Genomic DNA, 20,360 nt, shown 5'->3' with positions numbered 1-20,360 from the left:
GACATTTAATTTTCAATTTTTGTGTTGAAATTTTGGTTTGAAAGTAAAATATTTGTTCCATGGATGCCTACACATTTAATACAATTTCTTAGGAGATTCATATTGTTATGAAAATTCTTTGATTTATCTATTCTCCAGCATGGTGTCAATTTGAATATAAATACATTTACAGTTATATTTCCTGCAGCAGATTCAATTTAAACACATTCAGTGTAAAAGAGAGGTGCATATGGGCCTCTGAACATAAAGGGGTTGAGAGGATGAGAAAATTGCAAATGATTGATTTTTCTACAAAAGGCTATTTGAATTCTGGGTGATGTCGTATAATGAACAGCAGAGATCTATGTGTAGGGCCCTACCAATTTCACAGCTGTGAAAAACATGTCATGGACTGTGAAATAAGTCCTTCCCCATGAAATCTGATCTCCTGCTGGCTGCTGGAAGTGCCCCAGCCAGGAGGCTCTTAGCTGCAAGTCCCATCTGGGCTGGGGAGGGACAGGACTTGACCTTCCCCTGCATGGCCACTCTCACTCTCAGGGGGAGCCCAGCACCAGAGGTTCCTGCAGCTGGAGACTTGTGTAGGTGGGTCCGATCTCCCCCTGCTCCTTGAAGTGTCCCAGCCAGGTGACCTCTAGCTGCAAGTCCCTGGGGAGGAGCAGGACTTGTCCTTCCCTTGCATGGAAGCTTGGGGGGGGAGGGGGGAGATCAGACCCGCTTCCGAGTACCTTTTGGGTTGGGTCCCCACAGTTACAACACTGTGAAATTTCAGATGTAAACAGCTTAAAAAGTGAAATTGACTAATTTTAAAACCCTCCGGCTATGAAATTGATCAAAATGGACTGTGAATTTGGTAGGACCCTACCTACGTGTATCTGCTGATTCCAGCTGTAACAGTACTTCAAGTAATGGTTCCTATGGCATTCCACTGAGGGTTACGCATGCCCACCATGCACCCGGAGTCAGAAAATTTGAAAAGTAGAGTCTGTTGGTCCATTCATGTGCCTGGCTCACCTTATGTTTCTGTCCGAGGTGATAAAGGACAGGGTGGACAGGGTGGACTGACCGCATCTCCAGTTCCTTCTCACCACTGCATGGTCCTGGTTGGAATTTCCAGTGTCCTCGTCTCTGACAATCTTTCAAATAAGGATAGTTGTATGTAGTTTACCAGACTATAGTAGTTTTACCAGTTTTATTGTAGTTTTTATTAGTCAATTCTTTTAGTACTTTGTTTAGATAGACTTTGGCGGATTTTCAACCCCCTACCCCATGTGCGGGTACCGGACTATGCCCAGCCTATGTCTAGGCTTCAAACGCTGCACCTTCTGCCTACACTCCTTCTTGATCAGTGACAGCCAACAGCATTGCCTTTCCTGCCTGGGGGAAGCTCACACTGCATCCAGGGACAGTATTTGCTAGTCCTTCCCCAGCCACACCTGAGAAGGCCGGGCTCTTCGCCTCCAGCAGCACATCACGGAGCTCGCCATGAGACTGTGCTCAGAACCAGGCCAGGGAACTCCCCCAGTACCTCGGCCTTACTCAGCGAGGAGTGCACCTCCAGGCACCATGTCTAAATCCGGTGCCGGAGGTACCACCCCCATGGCGGGGCCTAGTCAGGAGGTAAGGAAGCACAACCATGAGCATGGGACTAGGTCTTTCTCCAAATCAAAGATGATGGATGCTCTTTCCACGAGTTCGAGGCATGGGGACAGAGCACAACCTAAGTCCCATAGACATGAGAAAAAGACCCACAAGCAATGCATCTAGCAGTTCCGATCACCAATCCATCAGTACCACCAGCACCAGCACCCCACAAGATTCCAGGAAAGCCCACATCGCCGGCACTGATTGCCTTCAATTCTTTGAAAGTACACCTGGTGGCGATTAGCACATTCCACCCTCCAGTGGAAGGTTTCCCTATCTTCACACACCCACTAACTGCCATCAGAACCTTCTTGCCAACTGATAGCTCCTCAATGGGACCTGAATTTTGTTCTCTCTATGCTAATGAAGACTCCCTTTCAACCTTTAGCATCATGCTCTATGTCCCTCCTTTCCATGAAAGTTGCCTTCCTTGTTGCTACCACTTCCGTGAGAAGAGTTGGCTAAGTCGGTGCTATGATCTCAGACCCACCTTTCATGGTTTTCCACAGAGATGAAGTCTCTCTACAACTACACCCCAAGTTCTTACCAAAGGTGGTTTCTCAATTTCACATACATGAAGCCATTCGCTTACCTGTTTTCTTTCTGAAATGACATGCATCTGCAGAGGAATGTCAACTCCATTCCCTCCATGTTCGACAAGCTCTGTACTGCAGAGAATTAAACCAATCAGGAAGTCCTGTAGACTCTTTATTGCAATAGCAGAGAGAATCAAGGGACAGGCCATCTCCACCCAGAGAATCTCCAAATGGATTTGAGGATGTATCAGACTCTTCTACTAGCAGTCTGGTCTACCTCCCCCTACAGGGGTACAAGCTCACTCCACAAGGGCTCAGGCTTTGACCTCAGTCTCCCTTCAGAAAGTGCCGCTCATTGACATATGTAGAGCGGCCATGTGGAGTTTTCTACAGATCTTTGCTATGCAATAATCAACAGTGGATTCCTCCTTTGGTATGGCGGTCCTTCATACTACTGTTCCATCCTCATCCTCACACCCTCTTCCCCCATAGGTACTGCTTGTTCATCACTGTCAGTGGAATACAATAGGGATCATTACTCAAAGAAGAAGAGGCGGTTACTTACATGTAACTTGAGGATCTTCGAGATGTGTGGTCCTTAGCTGTATTCCACATCCCACCCTCCTTCTCCTCTCCTATGGATCTGCTGGATTCATGGTGGAGAAGGAACTAGAAATGCGGTTGGTCCGCCCCACTCTTCATCGCCTGGGACAGGAGCACTAGGCAAGCCAGGGCATATGTGTGGACCAACGGGCACTACTTTTCAAATTCTCCAACTCCAGGCGCATGGTGCACATGCATATCCCTCAATGGAATACAGCTAGGGACCACACATCTTGAAGAACCTCCAGTTACAGGTAAGTAACTTCCTCTAATGGCACAATGTTTTCCACTGATCCCAGCTGTAACAATACTTATGGCACAATGTTTTCAAGGGATGCGGGAAGGAAGTCAGATGTGTGACAACTATATAATAAATATCCAGTAAACTCAACCTCTAGCATTGGGATTATATAGATATTGCCTAAATGTTCTTGAATTTTTGTTTGACTTTGCACCAACAAACAGTGTCATGCTCATAAAAAAGGAGTTTGCTGCAACTTAAGCCTCCTCCTCTTCTCTCATGTAGGACCTCCAGGGAACTGCTTCACAAATAGATCCACAAAATAACAAAGTCCTCACCTTTATCACCTACATTGGTTGTGGGATATCTGCCATATTTTCAGCTGCAACTCTTCTGACATATATTGCTTTTGAGTAAGTATTTGTGCTGTCAAAAACAATTCAAAACAAATATTTTGTTTGTAATAAATAAACAAGCTAACCAGAGGCCAGGATATTTTGTTTGATTGGGTTGGGATGTCCATGTGTCTCACAAAAAGTGGCTGAACACCACTGTGCTCCACTGTTAGACATGGAATGTTTCTTACAAAGAGGCCCAAGCCCAGATTCTCTCTTCCTAGTCTGGCCACTTTGTGTTGCTCAGGCTGGGCAAAGTAGCGGAGTCTTGGTCCCAAATAATCTTCTTGAGGGGCATAAGGTGTCCTTTTATATATTTTAAAAATCTACCAACATGTTGCTCAGTCTTTTTTTCAAACTCCCTATTTAGGCCTCATAGTTCCTAAATATAACAGGAAAAATCCAGCCCTTTCAGGCTGGAGACAGTAGGGAAGGGAAGTGAAATGAAGATATGCCATCTATACAACAATTCTGAAAACATCCTACGGAAATGGCAGAATGGCTCAGGGATAACTGTAAATTGTAAATTGGTAACCACAGCTGCTATAAATACCTCAGTACATTTTGGCTACTTAACATATGCCTCTGTTTTTGTCTCTCTAGGAAGTTACGAAGAGATTACCCCTCCAAAATCTTAATGAACTTGAGCACAGCCCTGCTCTTTCTCAACCTGGTCTTCCTGCTTGATGGTTGGATTGCATCATTCAACATCGAAGGCCTCTGCATAGCTGTTGCAGCCCTTTTGCACTTTTTCCTTCTGGCCACCTTTACGTGGATGGGACTGGAAGCAGTCCACATGTACATTGCTCTAGTAAAAGTGTTCAACACCTACATACGGCGATACATACTGAAATTTTGCATTATTGGCTGGGGTATGTGTGAGAAGATTTATTTCTTAGATAGTGTAGATTTTTAAATGATGTATTATTATGCCTTCCAGCAGTGCCAAGAGGCCCCAAGTGAGGTTATAACCCCATTGTGCTAGGCACTCGATAAACATTAGAGCTGAGTTAATAATTGATTTTTTTGGTTCGGGGCAAAACTGAAAAATGCAGGAGGAAAAAATTTCAGGTTGAACAAAATGTTTAAGCCAAAGTGAAATGAAATTTTTCCAGTTTTTTTTTTTTATGTTTTGTACTCTTTTGTTTGTTTTAGTAAACTTCACTAAATTGTTAAACGAAATGTCGAAAGGAATCAAAACAAGATTTACTGAGCCTCTGTCCAATGCCTCAACCACAAGTAAAATGTATTACTGAAAAAATAACTAATATTCATGAAAGAAGGCTTTTCATTTTTTTCTATAGGAGGGCCCTTTGGCTTCTGCCAGACGTGCTGCCTGAATGCATCTGTTGTGTTCAAAATAATACAGAGCAACACAAAACCATTAGCCTCATGAACAGAGTGGTGATCACAGTCCAGTTCCTAGTTGGCAAGTTCCATATAGTAAAAATAACCCTCATGACTGGCACCCTTACTGACAGTTTCAGCAGAGAGAACAAGGATTGAATGGTCAGTGAAACTGACCCTTAGGAGTAATTTCTCCAACACAGGGATGAGACACATAAATATCATAGTATGAGAGTCTTACACTGATGCTGCTTGTGCTGTATCTCTGTGGACAGAGGGCTTCAATATAGCTGTCAGTCCAGCACCTTTCTCAAGCACTACATTTGCTTTATATTATATAGAAAAAAAGTATATGGAACTTCTGTTTATGTAGGGGTTTAGATAGAGGATGTAAGAGAATATAGAGTTTTGTAAAAATACAAACTGCACAGCTTTACATTGTAGCTGAAGGAATAAAAGATATACAAGCTCTTTTTCTATACAAGTATAGATGGCCTGGGAGCCAGGAACAGTGAGTTCTCCAGCTCTCCATGAACTTCTTATATGACCTTAGGCAAGTCATTTAAGCCAACGTTTTCAAACACGAGTGCCTACAGTTAGGCATCTAAATCCATATTTAGGTACCTAAATAAGTGTCCTGATTTGGGTGTTTGGCCCTTCTGAAAAATCACTGCAACCTGATCATTAGAGTCTCAACCTTTCCGTGCTTCCAGCAACACTTTCAAACCCAGGAGTCTAATGTTACGCATCTAAATAAAAGAGGGCCAGTTTTTAAAGGGATTGTGCACTTGTAGCTCCCACTGATTTCAATAGAACTTGTTAGTGCTCAGCACCTGTAAAAATCAGACTGCTTTAATTCACATGCCTATATATGGATTTGGGAGCCTAACTTTAAGTAACCAGGGTTGAACATTTTTACTTTACTTTCCCCATGTGTAATAATAATATTTATCCCTTAATTTGTTAATGCTTGTAAAGCACTTTGAGATCCTTAGATGGAGATTTGACATTTATATAATTTGTGAGAAATCATTTATTTCATGCTGTTTCTTCCATGCTGTGGTATGTCATGGACAGATCTAGAGTTATATGGCTACCTCAAGATACTCTATGCTATAGCAAACATTTTCAGCTCTTTTGATCATCAGTAATGCAGTGTTGTCTGGAAGTTTCAGATGCTTTGGGTTTTGAAAACAAAAATACAATAGCTTTCTCTTGTATTACAGGTTTACCTGTGCTAGTGGTAGCAATTGTATTAGCAAGCACAAATACAAAGGCAAGTCGTATCTATGGCAAAGTTGTATATGGCAGAGATGCTAACGGGCAAGGAGGAGATGATTTGTAAGTAATTTAAAAAAAATCTGTTACAGTTCTGTGTTTGCATTTTGCAAAGGATTTGGGAGTGGCCAAACTGGCACTCATTAATTGTCACATAAAGTTTGTAGATAAAGAAGATATCTTCTAAATCAGGGGTGGGCAAACTACAGCACGGGGGGGCCGCATCTGGCCCTTCAGACATTTTAATGCGGCCCTCGAGCTCCCACCAGGGAGCAGGGTCCGGGGCTTGCCCCGCTCTGGTGCTTCAGCCAAGGAGCAGGGTCGGGGGCTTGCCCCTCTCTGCACATTCTGTGGCTCCGTGCAGCTCCTGGAAGCAGCGGCATGTCCCCCCTCTGGCTCCTACACAGGGGCAGCCAGGGGGCTCCACACGCTGCCCCTGCCCCAAGCACCACCTCCACAGCTCCCATTGGCTGGGAACTGCGGCCAATGGGAGCTGCCTGGCCGCGCCTCCACGTAGGAGCCGGAGGAGGGACATGCCGCTGCTTCCAGGAACTGCTTGAGGTAAGCGCCAACCAGAGCCTGATCCCCTCCTGCGTCCCAGCCCCCTGCCCCAGCCCTGATCCCCCTCCCACACTCCAAACCCCTCAGTCCCAGCCCAGAGCACCCTTCTGCACCCCCAACCCCTCATCCCCAGCCCCACCCCAGAGCCCACACCCCCAGCTGGAGCCGCACCCCAACCCCCTACCCCAGCCCAGAGCCCCCTCCCGCACCCCGAACTCCTCATTTCTGGCTCCACCCTAGAGCCCGCACCCTCAGCCAGAACCCTCACCCCTTTCCACACCCCACACCCCAATTTTGAGAGCATTCATGGCCCGCCATACAATTTCCATACCCAGATGTGGCCCTCGGGCCAAAAAGTTTACCCACCTCTGTTCTAAATTGTTTGCTTCTGAAGCCTTCTAAAAGCTATGAGAAAATCAGAAGAAATCCTACGTTACCAAAAGCCATGTAAAAAATATCCCTATGCTGCTGAAAGTGAATAACTCATAGCTTAAAAACATAATAACAATACTGTGTTTGGTTTTGTCTTAAATTTTTCACTTTTTGATGGAAACGAAAGATTGTTTAGGGGGGAAGGGAGGAAGACGTTGCTTAACAATCATGTTTCCTTTGTAAATGAAAGGCCTTTTCACAATGTAAGCCACTTAGCACTTCTGTCTTCCACATTTTTATGTAGACATCCCAAACAATCTCAGAGAAGCTTATTTTCTCACTGACTGTATCTTATCATATTATCAATGTCTTGCATGATAAATCAGCACATTGAAAAAAAATGCCATTATATCTTCTCATTAAAACTTCATGTTGAACATTCCAGTTCTCTCAGGCAGCCATTTGCAGCTAAAAGAATGAGCGACATAGGTGCAACTGATCCCTGGCCTAGTGCCTGTGATCATGATTGTCTAGTGGCTAGCCCCAAAGATCACCCAGCCTGCTACTTTCTTAAGCTCAAGTAGTAGAGAGCTGAGTATTTACGCTGGCGGTCCCGGTTTCAGTACCATCTGAGAGCTGTGAGCATGTGTATGCTGCCAATTTGTTACACCAATACACAATGTTCTATCTTGATCCTGAAGCCACTTCAGATTATGGTAGAGCATTGCATGGTGGGACTGTAGTTCCCACAGGCTACGTCTATATGGTAAACATGAATTTTATATACAGTAGGTATATCCCTCAGGTACCAGGCAAGATACCAGTGTGTTCCTTAGTTACTCACAGATGCCCCGGAGCTTCACCCTGCATAAAGAAATAAAATGGTCAAAGCTTTTGGTTGTTCCACAGGAGAAATCTTATCTGTACAGCAGTGGAGACAAATGTAGATTAGTTTTACATGTAATGATTTAAATAACTAAAGAGGAGCATAGTTATTAGTATCTAAGAATGACTTGTTTTTTGTTTTGTTCTTAAAAACAGCTGCTGGATCAAGGATAAGGTTGTCTTTTATGTGACTTGTGCTGGTTACTTTGGAATTATGTTTCTTATGAACATAGCCATGTTCGTGGTGGTGATGGTGCAGATCTGCGGGAGGAATGGGAAAAGAAGCAATCGGACCCTGCGGGAAGAGGTTCTGAGGAATCTTCGTAGCATGGTCAGCCTGACCTTCCTGTTGGGCATGACATGGGGTTTTGCCTTTTTTGCATGGGGCCCCTTACATCTCCCTTTCATGTACCTCTTCGCAATATTCAATTCATTGCAAGGTAAGATTAATTCCATTTCAGTAAACCAAGCAAGGATTCAGCTGCTGATGTTATGGAAGGGAGTGCTTCTAGTGATTTGACCAGGGGATTCGGAACCAGGTTTCTTGGGATCTGTCTTTGGTACTAATTCACTGCATAAACATGGAACACTTAATTCTATCTGTGCCTCACTCCCCATCTGTAAAACAAGAAGGCCTACCTCACATGGATGTTGTAAGGCTTAATTAATTAATGCTTGCAAAGTTCTCCAAGTCGACCAGCCCTGCTTTTGCTATTGCTCACAGTTGAAAGAAATGCCAATGATTACAGCATTCTGTTCAGGTCTCTTTCCTTTATTGAAGGTCTGGGGGTGTTATTTTTCCAGCATAATTTATCCTTCAGGTGTGGAAAATTGTAATCAAGTTATCGTACGTCATAAATTATAGAAATATTCCACTGATATTTAAAATAATTTAAATTCAAGCAAATTTGTGCATACACCACCCAGCATGAGAATCCCCTGCCCCACAAAAAAAATCAATAAGAATATCATTAATAGAGAGCATATCATCCCACCAACAAATAAATATAGAGATAAAAATAAATCTTTCCAAAGGTCAGCAAAATATCTTTCCTTCATGGAAAAGCACTTGACATTTGTTCTGTGTGGATTTCATTCTGTCTGCTGCTACAGATGAAACAAATTTACTGCTGTAAGAGATTTACTAAGCTTTCATGGGAAGAAAATAACATTGGTAAAATGTGAGTCAAAATGTCCAAAAGGTGTTTGAATCTGGTGTTTTAAATATTTTGCCTCCCAAGGAAATATTTGGTGTTATAAATATTTTTCCGCCCCAGATTCTGATATGATTTACTTCTGATTAAGGATAAAGAAGTATTTGCTGTAATGTATCAATGAGTAATACACAGGGTCTAGAGAGATTGGAAGCGTAGGGAAGAACATAAAATGAGATTGAAAAAAAGCAAGTTAAGGGTCTGATTCGGCAAGTGCTCTGTCACGCTGCCTTCAGCAGCGTTTTCTGTGCAATGGGCCTGCAGAACTGAGCCCTAGTTCAAAACCTCCGAGGAATCTTTTTCAGTGGGAGAGGCATACTTTAAAAGCAGTAATGTCAAAAGAAAAAAAAAGAAATGGGGAGGAAAAAATAAACCCAAGGAATGAAAGCAGATAGCAAATTAAACATGTGCTTGTAATGCAGTATGGTGGCAGAAAATGCCAGTGTTTTAACTCTGAGACTGTCTGTACAGAGGCATTACAACATGGGAGATGATAATCCTGTATAAAACACCAGCCTGTCTAGAACTAGAATATTACTTATATTTCTGGGTATCTCCACACTAGAAAGAGTTGATAAACTGAGGAAATTCAGAGAAGATTAACAAAAATCATTGAGGCTGGAGACATGCACCTAGGAGTAATGAGGTGAAACTGAGCAATGGAAAATTTAGGATATATATCAGGAAATATCTCCTAATCAGAAGATGCACTAGATTGTGGTGTAAGTCCCATTGTTGGAGTCATCTATGGTGCACAGGACAAACCATTAAAATACACTGAAAAGCACTTCCTGCAGATGGAGTAGGGGACGTCCATTAACTTGTGGGCTTTAGGGTACCATCAAAGGGATACATTAAGGCCCCAACTCAGCAGTGCACTTAAATCCAAGCTTAACTTCCAGTATGTGAGAAATCCTGTTGATTTCAGTGGGGCTACTCATGTGCTTAAACTAAAGCACATACTTTAAGTAATAGAAAGGGGCAAATCATGTATAAAGTGTTGTATTTGCATTTAGGCTCTGATGTAACATACTTTATGTACTAGAGCGTTGCACACGTCATGGATCTTATTTACATACTAGTGATTCCTTGCATCCCTCCATTCCATCCCACAAGCTCCCTGTGTGCCATCCTCCCATCCCCCTCCATTCCAGGGACTCCTTGCAACTTCCCCAGGCTTTTCCGGCTGGGGTTTGTGTGCAGCCCTTCTCCCCTCCCTAATACCAGGGTCCCCAATTCCCCACACCCATGACAGGAACTCTGTGTTTGCCCCTATTCCCTCCTCCCCTCATAGCAGGGTCCCCTCAATCTCCCCCACACATCAGGGTTCTTTGTGCCCCCTATTCCTCCCCCCATATTAGGGTCCCCCATTCTCCCTCCCCATGCCAGGGGCTGTGTGCACACTCCTATTTCTCCCTAGCCCCTCCTCCCAACAGCCCCCCAGTTGTTTATTTTTCTCTCACTGCGTGATAAGTCATGCAGGGAGTAAACATGTCAAACTTTGTTGTGAGGAGGGGCAGAGATGAGATGGGAAATTGTTATTCTAGAAGGAGTTAATGGGTGCCATCAACCAGTTATTTGATCTATAGACAACTGCAAAGGTGATTGCAACTGTGGCTGTGCTAATCAAATTCAGAGGCTCTCTGTATCCTCCATACACGTGCGCACACACACACACACACACACACACTTACTGCAGAAAACTGAAAAGGGAAAAACAAGGTTCTGCCAACTGATGCCTAGAACTTTCCTTGTAGGCAGTGTAGCTGTAGCTGTGAGAGTCCCAGGATCTTAGAGAGATACGGTGCGTGAGGTAATTCTCTCTCTCGCCAACAGAAATTGGTCCAGTAAAAGATACCCTCTCCCACCTTGTCTCTTGATCTTTCCTTCACATTTTGGAATTCATCAGATGCAGCATCCAAAAGTTACTGTTTTACATAAAGAAAGACAATTAGAAATGCCATCACTCCCTTTGTAAGGCCTTCACAAGCTCAGTAGTTAGAATTTTAATTGGTTTTGTACTTCCTGAATTTTAGTTCTCACAATTTTTTTTGTCAACTATCAAATAATTCACAAACAACATTTTTCATTATTCAACCAACACCACAAGGTAGCAAAGCAAGCAGGTTGCAGCCCCCACTGACCTCAGTTTGGGCAATGTTTTAAAGTAGAGACCCAGGTCCATGCTCAATTGTACATGCCAAAGTACACCAGTGCCCAGATACTGAGATCTTTGCTAGCAAAGTTTTTTTTTTTTTTTTATGATTCAGAACAATATTTTCCAAACCCTGCACTGTCTTGTTGTTCCGCCCTCTAAGACCCAGTAGCCATAAGTACACGGAGTTAAGCATAATTAGGAAACGGAAGAATCTCCAAAGAACACCAGTTAAGCATTTAGGCCCACAACAGACCTCACTTAAATCATTTTTCAGATATAATCGTTTAGGGATCTGGCATTAGAATTTTGCCCTGAGGTTCAGCCTTGGCTCTGCCTCCGTTAATGAGAGTGAAGCAAGCACATGCCAAACCAGAGAGAGATGGAAGATTCCACAACTAACGCCTACCTGTGAAGGGCCAGGATCATGTTATAATTCCTATTTCTGCTTTCAAAATTAGCACTGGAGTATCTCTGTGGAACTATTACAGTTGTACTGTTAACCCAAATTACAAGATTCTTACCAACACAGGACTGCATTCTGAAAATTGGAGGCTGTAGATCTGCATGCAAAAAAATTCTGCTTACAAGTGTGTGCATCTGCATATGTGGGCACATTTACAGCAAGTGTATGCACAAACCAGGCAGAAATGGGTAGTTGGGCCACCTCCATAGTAATTTATAAATGTATTTTCCCCATTTTCACACTCATTTGCAGTAAATATTTATGCAAATAGTGATGATCTTTTTTGTGCACTTTATTGGTGCAGAGACTTCCAGTATTTAAAAAATTGGCCCTGTAGATCTGGAACACTAGGAGTTAAACAGGAAAAATCTCCCTCTATACTTGGCTTTGGGGGTCTTGATCTTGTCGTATTTATGAGTGCAAAATGCTCATTCAAGTCAATGAAAGTCATGGTTGTGTAAAATCTAGAGGATGGGTAAGCACTCAGTGATTCAAGCACCTGTTACCTTGTACACCTCAGTGATGCAGGTTGATGACGAGGACCAGTTTATAGTGGTTTTCAGAATGTTTACAACATTAAGATTTTATACAAATAAAATTTTGATTTATCCATTTATTTGCATTGCTCGCAGGTTTATTTATATTTGTATTCCACTGTGCTATGAAAGAGAATGTGCAGAAACAATGGAGGAGGCATCTCTGCTGTGGCAGATTCCGATTGGCAGACAACTCAGGTAAAAAAAAGATGCACGCCCATTTCATGGCTCCATTTCTGAGATGCAGAAGTAGACTGGAAAAGGCCAGGTGCACAGCTTGAGTCTCTTGGATTTAACACAATTTAGGCCACAGATGTGGAAAGAGTAAGGAATATGATTATTAATAGCCTATGACTGTAATAATGATTGCCTGGGGACTCTTTAGAGAGTGCTCCATAAAAAAGTCTCCAGTCCTCACTTTACCAGTTGGCTTCACTGGAAAACTTAAATTTTGTAATGCTGTGAGCATGGCTTTGGAAGTCCCTTTTGTTTTACAGCAACAGTGATTCACTGTTTAAATAAGGATTCAGAAGGTCAAATCCTGGCCCCTTTTCCTTATGTATGAGGGGCTTGTGCCAGACCAAGTGGTCCTATGGGCTATCAGACTAATGTGGAGGGGATATTGGAGGTGCTTTACAAGAGCCATATGTTGAACTGATGAGGTGGGGATCTTTCAACCCCACATGTATCCTGTGTGCATCCGAGCTCTTTCCCCCCAATATTGTAGCAATAGAAACCAGAGTAGCCAGAAGAGATTTACTGGGACAGAATGAAAGAGGCTTGAGCACACCCAGAAATTGATGTCCCTTCCTACAAACAGGATCTCAAAGTGGCAGGGAATGTGAGGTCCCTTTGTGGGAACTCGCTACTGCTGCTCCCCATAGCAAACAACTATTGCTCTGGGCTTTCCGCAGGCACAACAGCCACTTCCCAATGTGTTGATAATATCGGCCCAACTCCACGGCTGGTGTAAATCAGCATTGCTCTATTGAAGTCACATTGACATGCCATAGTTTGATATACTCTCAGAAATATTATTTTTTCTTTGTAAACCATAAATCCACTGTCTGACCTAAAGATTTGAAGTGAGTTGCAGCAATGTGGATGCTTACCATCTGATACTTACTCTCAAACCAAGGGTCAGAGCATTGGCTGGTGTAAATTGGCATTGTGTGTGACTGCATGGCCATGGGCAACTTAGTGTACTGCCATTTTGTCCTAATTACTTTAATGCCAGCAGGTGAGGCATTCTCACTGTAAGCTGTGATGCATCTTATATTGTCATTTCATATTAAGAAATCCTGACTCATGAAATCAAAGTTAAGACAAACTAGGAAAGATACATCAATTCTGATCAGGCATCCAGATTATTTCATGCATTCAGTTTCCAACATGCATGCTGTAAATCATGAACTGGCAGCTGCAGATGGACCAAATTATTTCCAGATTTTTACACTGCTGTTGGCAGCCTTTGGGGAGGATAGCAATAAAAGTTTGAAGCATTCAAGGACTTCAGTGGTGGTACTTTATGTGGCATAATTACTTCTTATACTTACCAACTCGTCACTGCTGGCTGGTTTGCTAGGGAGGGTCAGCATGACACCATTAGCAGCTGGAAGAGTAGAGTATAAATCAAATAAGATTTTAAAACATGATCAGATTATAATTAATTTTAGAACATGATCTGATCAAAAATCTGCATGTTGTCATGGTTAGCACAAACATAGTAAAATTCACCCTGGTGCAAAGAGTCAAGATAAAATCCTGCTGCTTACAGAAACCAAACCAACCATTAAAGGGTTAAGTGGTACATAGGTCTTTGCTTGGGCCCCTCTGCATGTGGATTACTTTTCTCCCAGAAGAATAAATTATAATAGTAAGAACAACAAAAGGAACAAGGACTTGAAACTAACCTTACATGCAGGTATGTGTTGCAATGTGTTTTGTAAAATTAGCTGTTAAATTTACTCCTGTATGTACTAATTTTGAAACACACATTGTGAGGTTCGGAATGTCAATATTCTAACAACATTTAATTGTGAAGTAACTTTTTGTCCTAATTTGGGGGAGGGGGGTATGCCTGGGGGGGGAGGGGATTGTTTCTTTCAATTGTCAGAAAAGCTTAGTTTAACAATGCAAATTAGATCATTTAAAGTTATTCCATTCAAATATATATTATTATTATATCAATGTGTTAGGTACTGTACACATATATAGGAGAACCCAGAATCCAAATTAATCAGTACAAAGCAGCCTAGATCTAGCAGATCCAGCCTCTTTATGTTTCCTCTTTAGTAGGGGAATCCCTGAATGGAGTAGCCAGAGTAATAGTGCCCACACACCCCTTCTCCTGGGTTCCTCAGCACAGAGGGTATGGCCAGGGCAACCTCAGACCCCAACAATCTCTTGCTGCTGGAATGTCTAGCTGGGTGTAAATTAGAATCCAGCCACCCAGATCCAGAACTGCAAGAGTGCAAAGGTGGCTAAAAGTCAACCTTGGTTCTTCCCGCTCCACTCTTGATGAACCTGCCCCACAGTCCTTGCTCTACAGAATTCATAGACTAAGATTTAAAATTATGGAGGCTGCTGGTTGTCTATGCTTGTGAACCGCATTTCTTTGCATTGTTCTTTTTAATCATAGAAAAAGAGTAGGGACCTGATTGTTTATTCTTGGTGCACCCAAAACTGGCACTACAGGGCCCCAATCCCTTACTGGGGTCTCTTGGCATTACCAGAATACAAATAAATAACAGTAGTTGTTAATTTTATAAGAAGTTTGGCAGTGCCATTTTAACTATCCCACCAACAGAGGGACCGACTCCATCGGTGCTCCAGCAAAAAAATAGTGGGTGCTCAGCACCCACCAGCAGCCCCCCCATCAGCTCCTCCCTCTCCTCCCAGTGCCTCCCACCTGCCGCAATCAGCTGTTCAGGGGCATGGAGAGAGGGGGGGAGAGGGGGACAAGCAAGGGCGGGGCATGCTCTGGGGTGGGGGGCGAGAGTGGGAAGAGGCGGGGTGGGAGCTTGGGGAAAGGGGTGGAGTGGGGGAGGGGCCTGGGGCAGATCAGGGGTTGAGCATCTTCCAGCAACTCAGAAATATGTCACCTCTGACCATCAATCAGTTTTAACCCTAACTAGAAAGTGGAAACATCAACTACTGTTCTTTAATGTCATCCTTAATAACAAAGTAAAGCATCTTGAAATAGTCCTGCTTTCTAAAGAACAAAAGATGCCACCAGACAAGAACTAGAGCAGACCACTTTGTTATAAGTAATGTAAAAAGTGCTTCTGATGCTTGGAAATTAAATAATTGAGAGAAGCAGGAGTTTAGTGCTGATAGAAATGAATGATTTTAAAAAATGCCTATTCATTTTCAGACTGGAGCAAGACAGCAACTAATATTATAAAGAAAAGCTCAGATAATCTTGGGAAATCCTTGTCCTCCAGTTCTATTGGCTCCAACTCAACCTATTTGACATCCAAATCTAAATCCACTTCAAATACATACTTCAAAAGAAACAGCCATACAGGTGGGTCATTTCTAGTACATCAAAGAGATCTTTCTGGTATGGTGCTTCAAATTGTGAATGTTTACTTTGCATAATAGGTATGCCAGTGACTTGTGTTACCTTCATGCATAAAAGAAAAGTCAACTGAACATTTTTAAAAATGTTTTTTTGTTTAGTAAGGGCTGTCATGATGCAATATTCACCAACCATGATAAATATCTAATCTTGGACTTTTATTGTGATATAAAAAATATAGTTAATAAAAATACTTAGCTCTTATATAGCACTTTTACTGAAAGATTTAAAAGGTAGGTAGAGAGGTAATAGTAGCCCATGTTAGAGAAACTGAGGCACAGAGAGGCGATGCAACTTTCCCACAGTTACACAGCAGGCTAGAAGCAAAGTTGGGATAGAATCCATATCTTCTGATCCCCATTCCAGTCTGTTGTCCACTGGGCCAAGCTGCCTGCCATTTAACTGTACTACATTTACTGACAAAGGGACAAATGGAAGTTATTTGGAGGTTTGATAGTACTGTGTTAACAAAATATACATTGTTTTCCCCCTTGTACAAATAGCATACAGTTATTACATAGCTGTTCAGATGTCATGTGTGTAATGAAAAGGACCATCTATATCTCTATATTCCATTCACATAAAATAATTATGTACTTATTCTAGGAACATTGTAATGATACCCAAACGACGGAACAACAATGACCTGAAAGCTCATGTGCTCATATTTGTTTTGGATTATATTTCAGAGAAGCCTATAAAGCAAAGTGATTTTTCCATTGAACTTTCGTTAACCAGTGCCTCCATGGATAGCTTTCTGCATAAGACAAATGTTATCAAGAAATATTCCTCTAAAATGTAATGGAAATCAATGTTCACATATATTTAACCCAGTCTGTAAAAAAGGGAATCTGTTTGTTTGTTTCAAAAACAATCTGTTAGATTCACTCGTTGAAATTATCATCTCCTTTATGAATAATTTCAAAAATACAGACTTGGCTTAAATGAACTGACTAGAAGGAACTTTCAGACTTTTTATAATACTAAATACACTTCACAGAGTCACAAGACAGGTCCCATTTCTGATACTCCAGTCTCTTTTCATGTGTAGATCTCCTACTGACATCAGTTGAAGCTCTACACAAATATGGAGAACAAAGCATCAGAGTCAAGTTTCACTGTGTGATTTGGAGAGGAGAATTTTGCCCACAGTCTGAACAGGTGATGTGGCTTAGTACCAGGAATTACCTTCCTGCTTTTCCTTCTCCTTATCACATAGTTCATTCAGGTGGACTATAACTGGCTGGTTAGATCCAGTTATTCAAATGTTTATGTTGCCCCTTTAGCCTGAGCAGTTAGCCAGTATTCCGGGCCTTGCAGGATTGTTTCAATGAGGAGAAGTGAATAATATGAGTCAGATATTTAATTGGTGTAATCTTATTTGCTTACAAAGAATGTACACAAAGTCCTGTTTCCCTAAACACAGTGCAAACAAACAACAGAAAGAAATTCCCTTGATCAGAAATTCCCCAGTGTGCCTGTTCAGTGAACCAGGACTCCCAGAAGCCCTGTCCATCCATTTCCCCTCACGGCCCTGCTCACAACAGGCTTCCTGCTGACTTTGTGCCTCTAACACTCACAGTTTTCAGAACCAAATCCTAGCATCTGTGACTGCCACTGGCAAATCCATTAGCTCACACTGCTTAGCACTGACCAGCCATGCAGCCCATCATCTTCGGCAGATCCCCCCGCCCCATATTTCCAGCTGTCTTTACCATATAAAAGGGGTTTCCTCCCCACATCAGCTTTCATAGTGTTTGGTTTATTTCAGTAAGCGTGCTGCTATTATGACACTACAGCAATGCCAACTCAACAGATAGTACCTGGTCACATTCTCTGGTTTCCTGATGATCATAGTATAAATGTGTCAAATTTTATATGTTATAGAGTCATGTACATCTCTCTGTGGTTCAATCCACAGCAATTCAATCTCAGTTCAGTGCATAGTACTGTTGATATACAATTCCATTTATGCCAGTGACAACTGAGAAGTTATAAAACTGCTGTATAGGACTCTATCAACACTTCTTTTTTGTTGGATCACAGCAAGCCTGTGCTTAAAGATAAAAACACACTTAAAATTAAATACATACTTCAATGCTTTGGTAAATTAGGGCCTTTGTAGAACATTAGCAATTAGAACATGCCTGATCATGCGTTTTCACTACTTTTAGTGCTTCTGCAGTGCAGTCTTAAAAGAAAATGGATTAGTGCATTGGATTAATGCATTAGGAGAAATAAAAAAGGCCCCAGATAATAAAATGTAAGTAGAAAGAGGAAGAACAAAAATATATTAAAAAAAACAAACGGATTTCTTATACCTTCAAACAAACTGGGAGACTATCCTTTTGGAATAATGATCAGACCAAGTACTAAATATTTTTTAACCTTAAGCAAAATTCTCCGCTCAGAACCTTATTGCAGATCAAGACTCAACATTTTGCTCTTCCTACATGTGCATATTCCCCACTAACAGTAGTCGGAACCTCTGCGTGCAGGGAAATGAGACATCAGATGAGAGGTTCTGAAATGAACTGAGAATGTTGTCCATATAAGGGAACGTTTCTATAGATGTTTTTATTGCTCAAGCTAGTTTCTTATGCCCAAGTAACTACTTATGTGTTTTTATTGTGAGTTAACTACAATAGTCATGGAGTTTTATGTACTTTGCCACTGGAATCTGGGCTGCCAGACCTTGGTGATAGAAAAATCCTATTAAAAGGGGAGTTACAGCAACACAAACGTGCCACCACGACTATTTCCACAAAGGGCTGGCCATGAAGAAGGTGTGGCCAAAGATCCAAAGGATGAGCTGACTCAGCATATTTCCGTTGGATATCGGTGTAGCTGGAACTTAAAACAAGCTCGGTAGTGCTATTACCATATGCCCTTTCGAATAAAACTCCTCAAAGGCACAGCTATACTGTGTACACCTCATATTGCAATTGCCCCTCCATCACCCCTGGCCATGAATCAAACCCCTCGGGCCCAATTCAGAAAAGCATCCTCACTCAGGAAAACACTTAATCATATGCTTAAAGCTAAGCAACTGACTAAGTGCTTCCTGGATAGGGATGGACTTAATTACGAGTTTCAGGGCTCTCCTAAATTGGGTCATAGATAGTAATGCAATAATTTACTGGATATTATAGAAGCACCAAAATATTCGGCGTTCTTTTTAATATTATAGTGATTTCCTTTTCCTTTGACCATTTGAAATATACATTTTTATTTCACTTTTTCTACCTGTGACACACTAAAGTAATTTTGACTGGATCCAGTTTTTTCAGATATCTACATTCCTTCTCAAACAAGTTTTCATGGCATGAAAAAAAAATTCAGAAGTTATTTTTTATCCATTTGGTTCCGTTTTTTGCACAGCTAATCTACTCAAATTGGTATCTTGGCGACTCTATAACCATTTTTAGTATACAGTGTAATAGATGTATGTCTTGTAGCTGTTAACGTGGTTGTTGATCCCTGGAATTGACCCAGACATTCATATGTTTATGGTATAGATAATGTCTTCTAAGAGCATTTCCTCAGCAGAGGTGGAACAGTCCAGGTAAAGTGTGCATCATTTTTGTTGAATGCATGATTTCAGCAGGGTGGAGGGGGAATCACTTGCATGAAGTCCTAATTGACACAAAAAAGGACTATTGCTAATCAGAAATACTGCTTATTCCTCACTATTCATCATCTTGTTATTGATGCTGATTGGCTGTAATTCAAAGGGCAAATATGCTTCGAACTCTGGTTGTCTATGCACTGCATGGAGCATGAGGTATCTGACAACTCCCACCTGTTTATGCTCTCTGTATGTGTGTATATATATCTCCTCAATATATGTTCCATTCTATATGCATCCGAAGAAGTGGGCTGTAGTCCACGAAAGCTTATGCTCTAATAAATTTGTTAGTCTCTAAGGTGCCACAAGTACTCCTGTCCTTCTAGAAAACGTACAACGTTACAGTATTAATGCTCACCATGTGATTAAACATTAATTTAAAACAAAAAAAAGTGCATTTTGAAAGCAAAAAGACCAAAAAAAAAAAGCACCCTACTGTCAAAAGTGATGTGATGAATTGCTAGATATATCACGGTACATTTCTAGAAGGAATAAATGTATAAAAAGGTTATGCCAGGGCTCTACGAAATTGTCTTTTTATTTGGGCTTATAGCCATTATAGAATTCAATCTCCTAACTATTGGTTTTAAATTATCTTTCAATTACATCAAAATTAGATCTGAATGACGGATCGTATTTTTCAAATATGCCTAGAAACTTTGTTGTGTATTACTACTCAAGTTGAGAATTTGTTTAGTAGAACGGACAAAAAAAAACATTTTCATGAGTTTTCAGAATCATGTGGCACAGCTGTGATATGGGACTGACAGAAAGCAGTCACATGAAGCAATGAAAGATCATATATGCTGAAATACTAACTCCACAGCTATCAATGGCAAAACTCGCATTGACTTCAGTGGGCCAAGATTTCATCCATAGGGTCCGATCCAAAGCCTGTTTAATTCAACCAAAAGACTCC

At 41.6% G+C, this 20,360-nt stretch overlaps 1 protein-coding gene across 8 annotated transcripts in view; it reads left to right on the top strand.

Moving 5' to 3' along the window:
* The window catches only part of ADGRG6 (adhesion G protein-coupled receptor G6), a 194,464-nt gene that overhangs the window by 169,214 nt on the left and 4,890 nt on the right, over positions 1 to 20,360 (top strand). For 7 of the 8 annotated variants that reach the window (XM_054022316.1, XM_054022315.1, XM_054022312.1 and 4 more), the window contains 6 exons: positions 3,307 to 3,434; positions 4,020 to 4,288; positions 5,990 to 6,104; positions 8,016 to 8,299; positions 12,327 to 12,428; positions 15,607 to 15,759. In XM_054022316.1, coding sequence (XP_053878291.1) covers positions 3,307 to 3,434; positions 4,020 to 4,288; positions 5,990 to 6,104; positions 8,016 to 8,299; positions 12,327 to 12,428; positions 15,607 to 15,759 — 1,051 coding nt within the window. Of the gene's footprint in view, positions 1 to 3,306; positions 3,435 to 4,019; positions 4,289 to 5,989; positions 6,105 to 8,015; positions 8,300 to 12,326; positions 12,429 to 15,606; positions 15,760 to 19,331; positions 19,379 to 20,360 lie in introns of all 8 variants that reach the window. The other variant, XM_054022320.1, reaches the window with a different exon arrangement.

Source organism: Malaclemys terrapin, chromosome 3, assembly GCF_027887155.1.
Source record: "Malaclemys terrapin pileata isolate rMalTer1 chromosome 3, rMalTer1.hap1, whole genome shotgun sequence".
Taxonomy (NCBI): domain Eukaryota; kingdom Metazoa; phylum Chordata; order Testudines; family Emydidae; genus Malaclemys; species Malaclemys terrapin.
The sequence above is the reverse complement of the archived record's forward strand: the minus strand, read 5'-3'. Positions and strand labels throughout refer to the sequence as shown.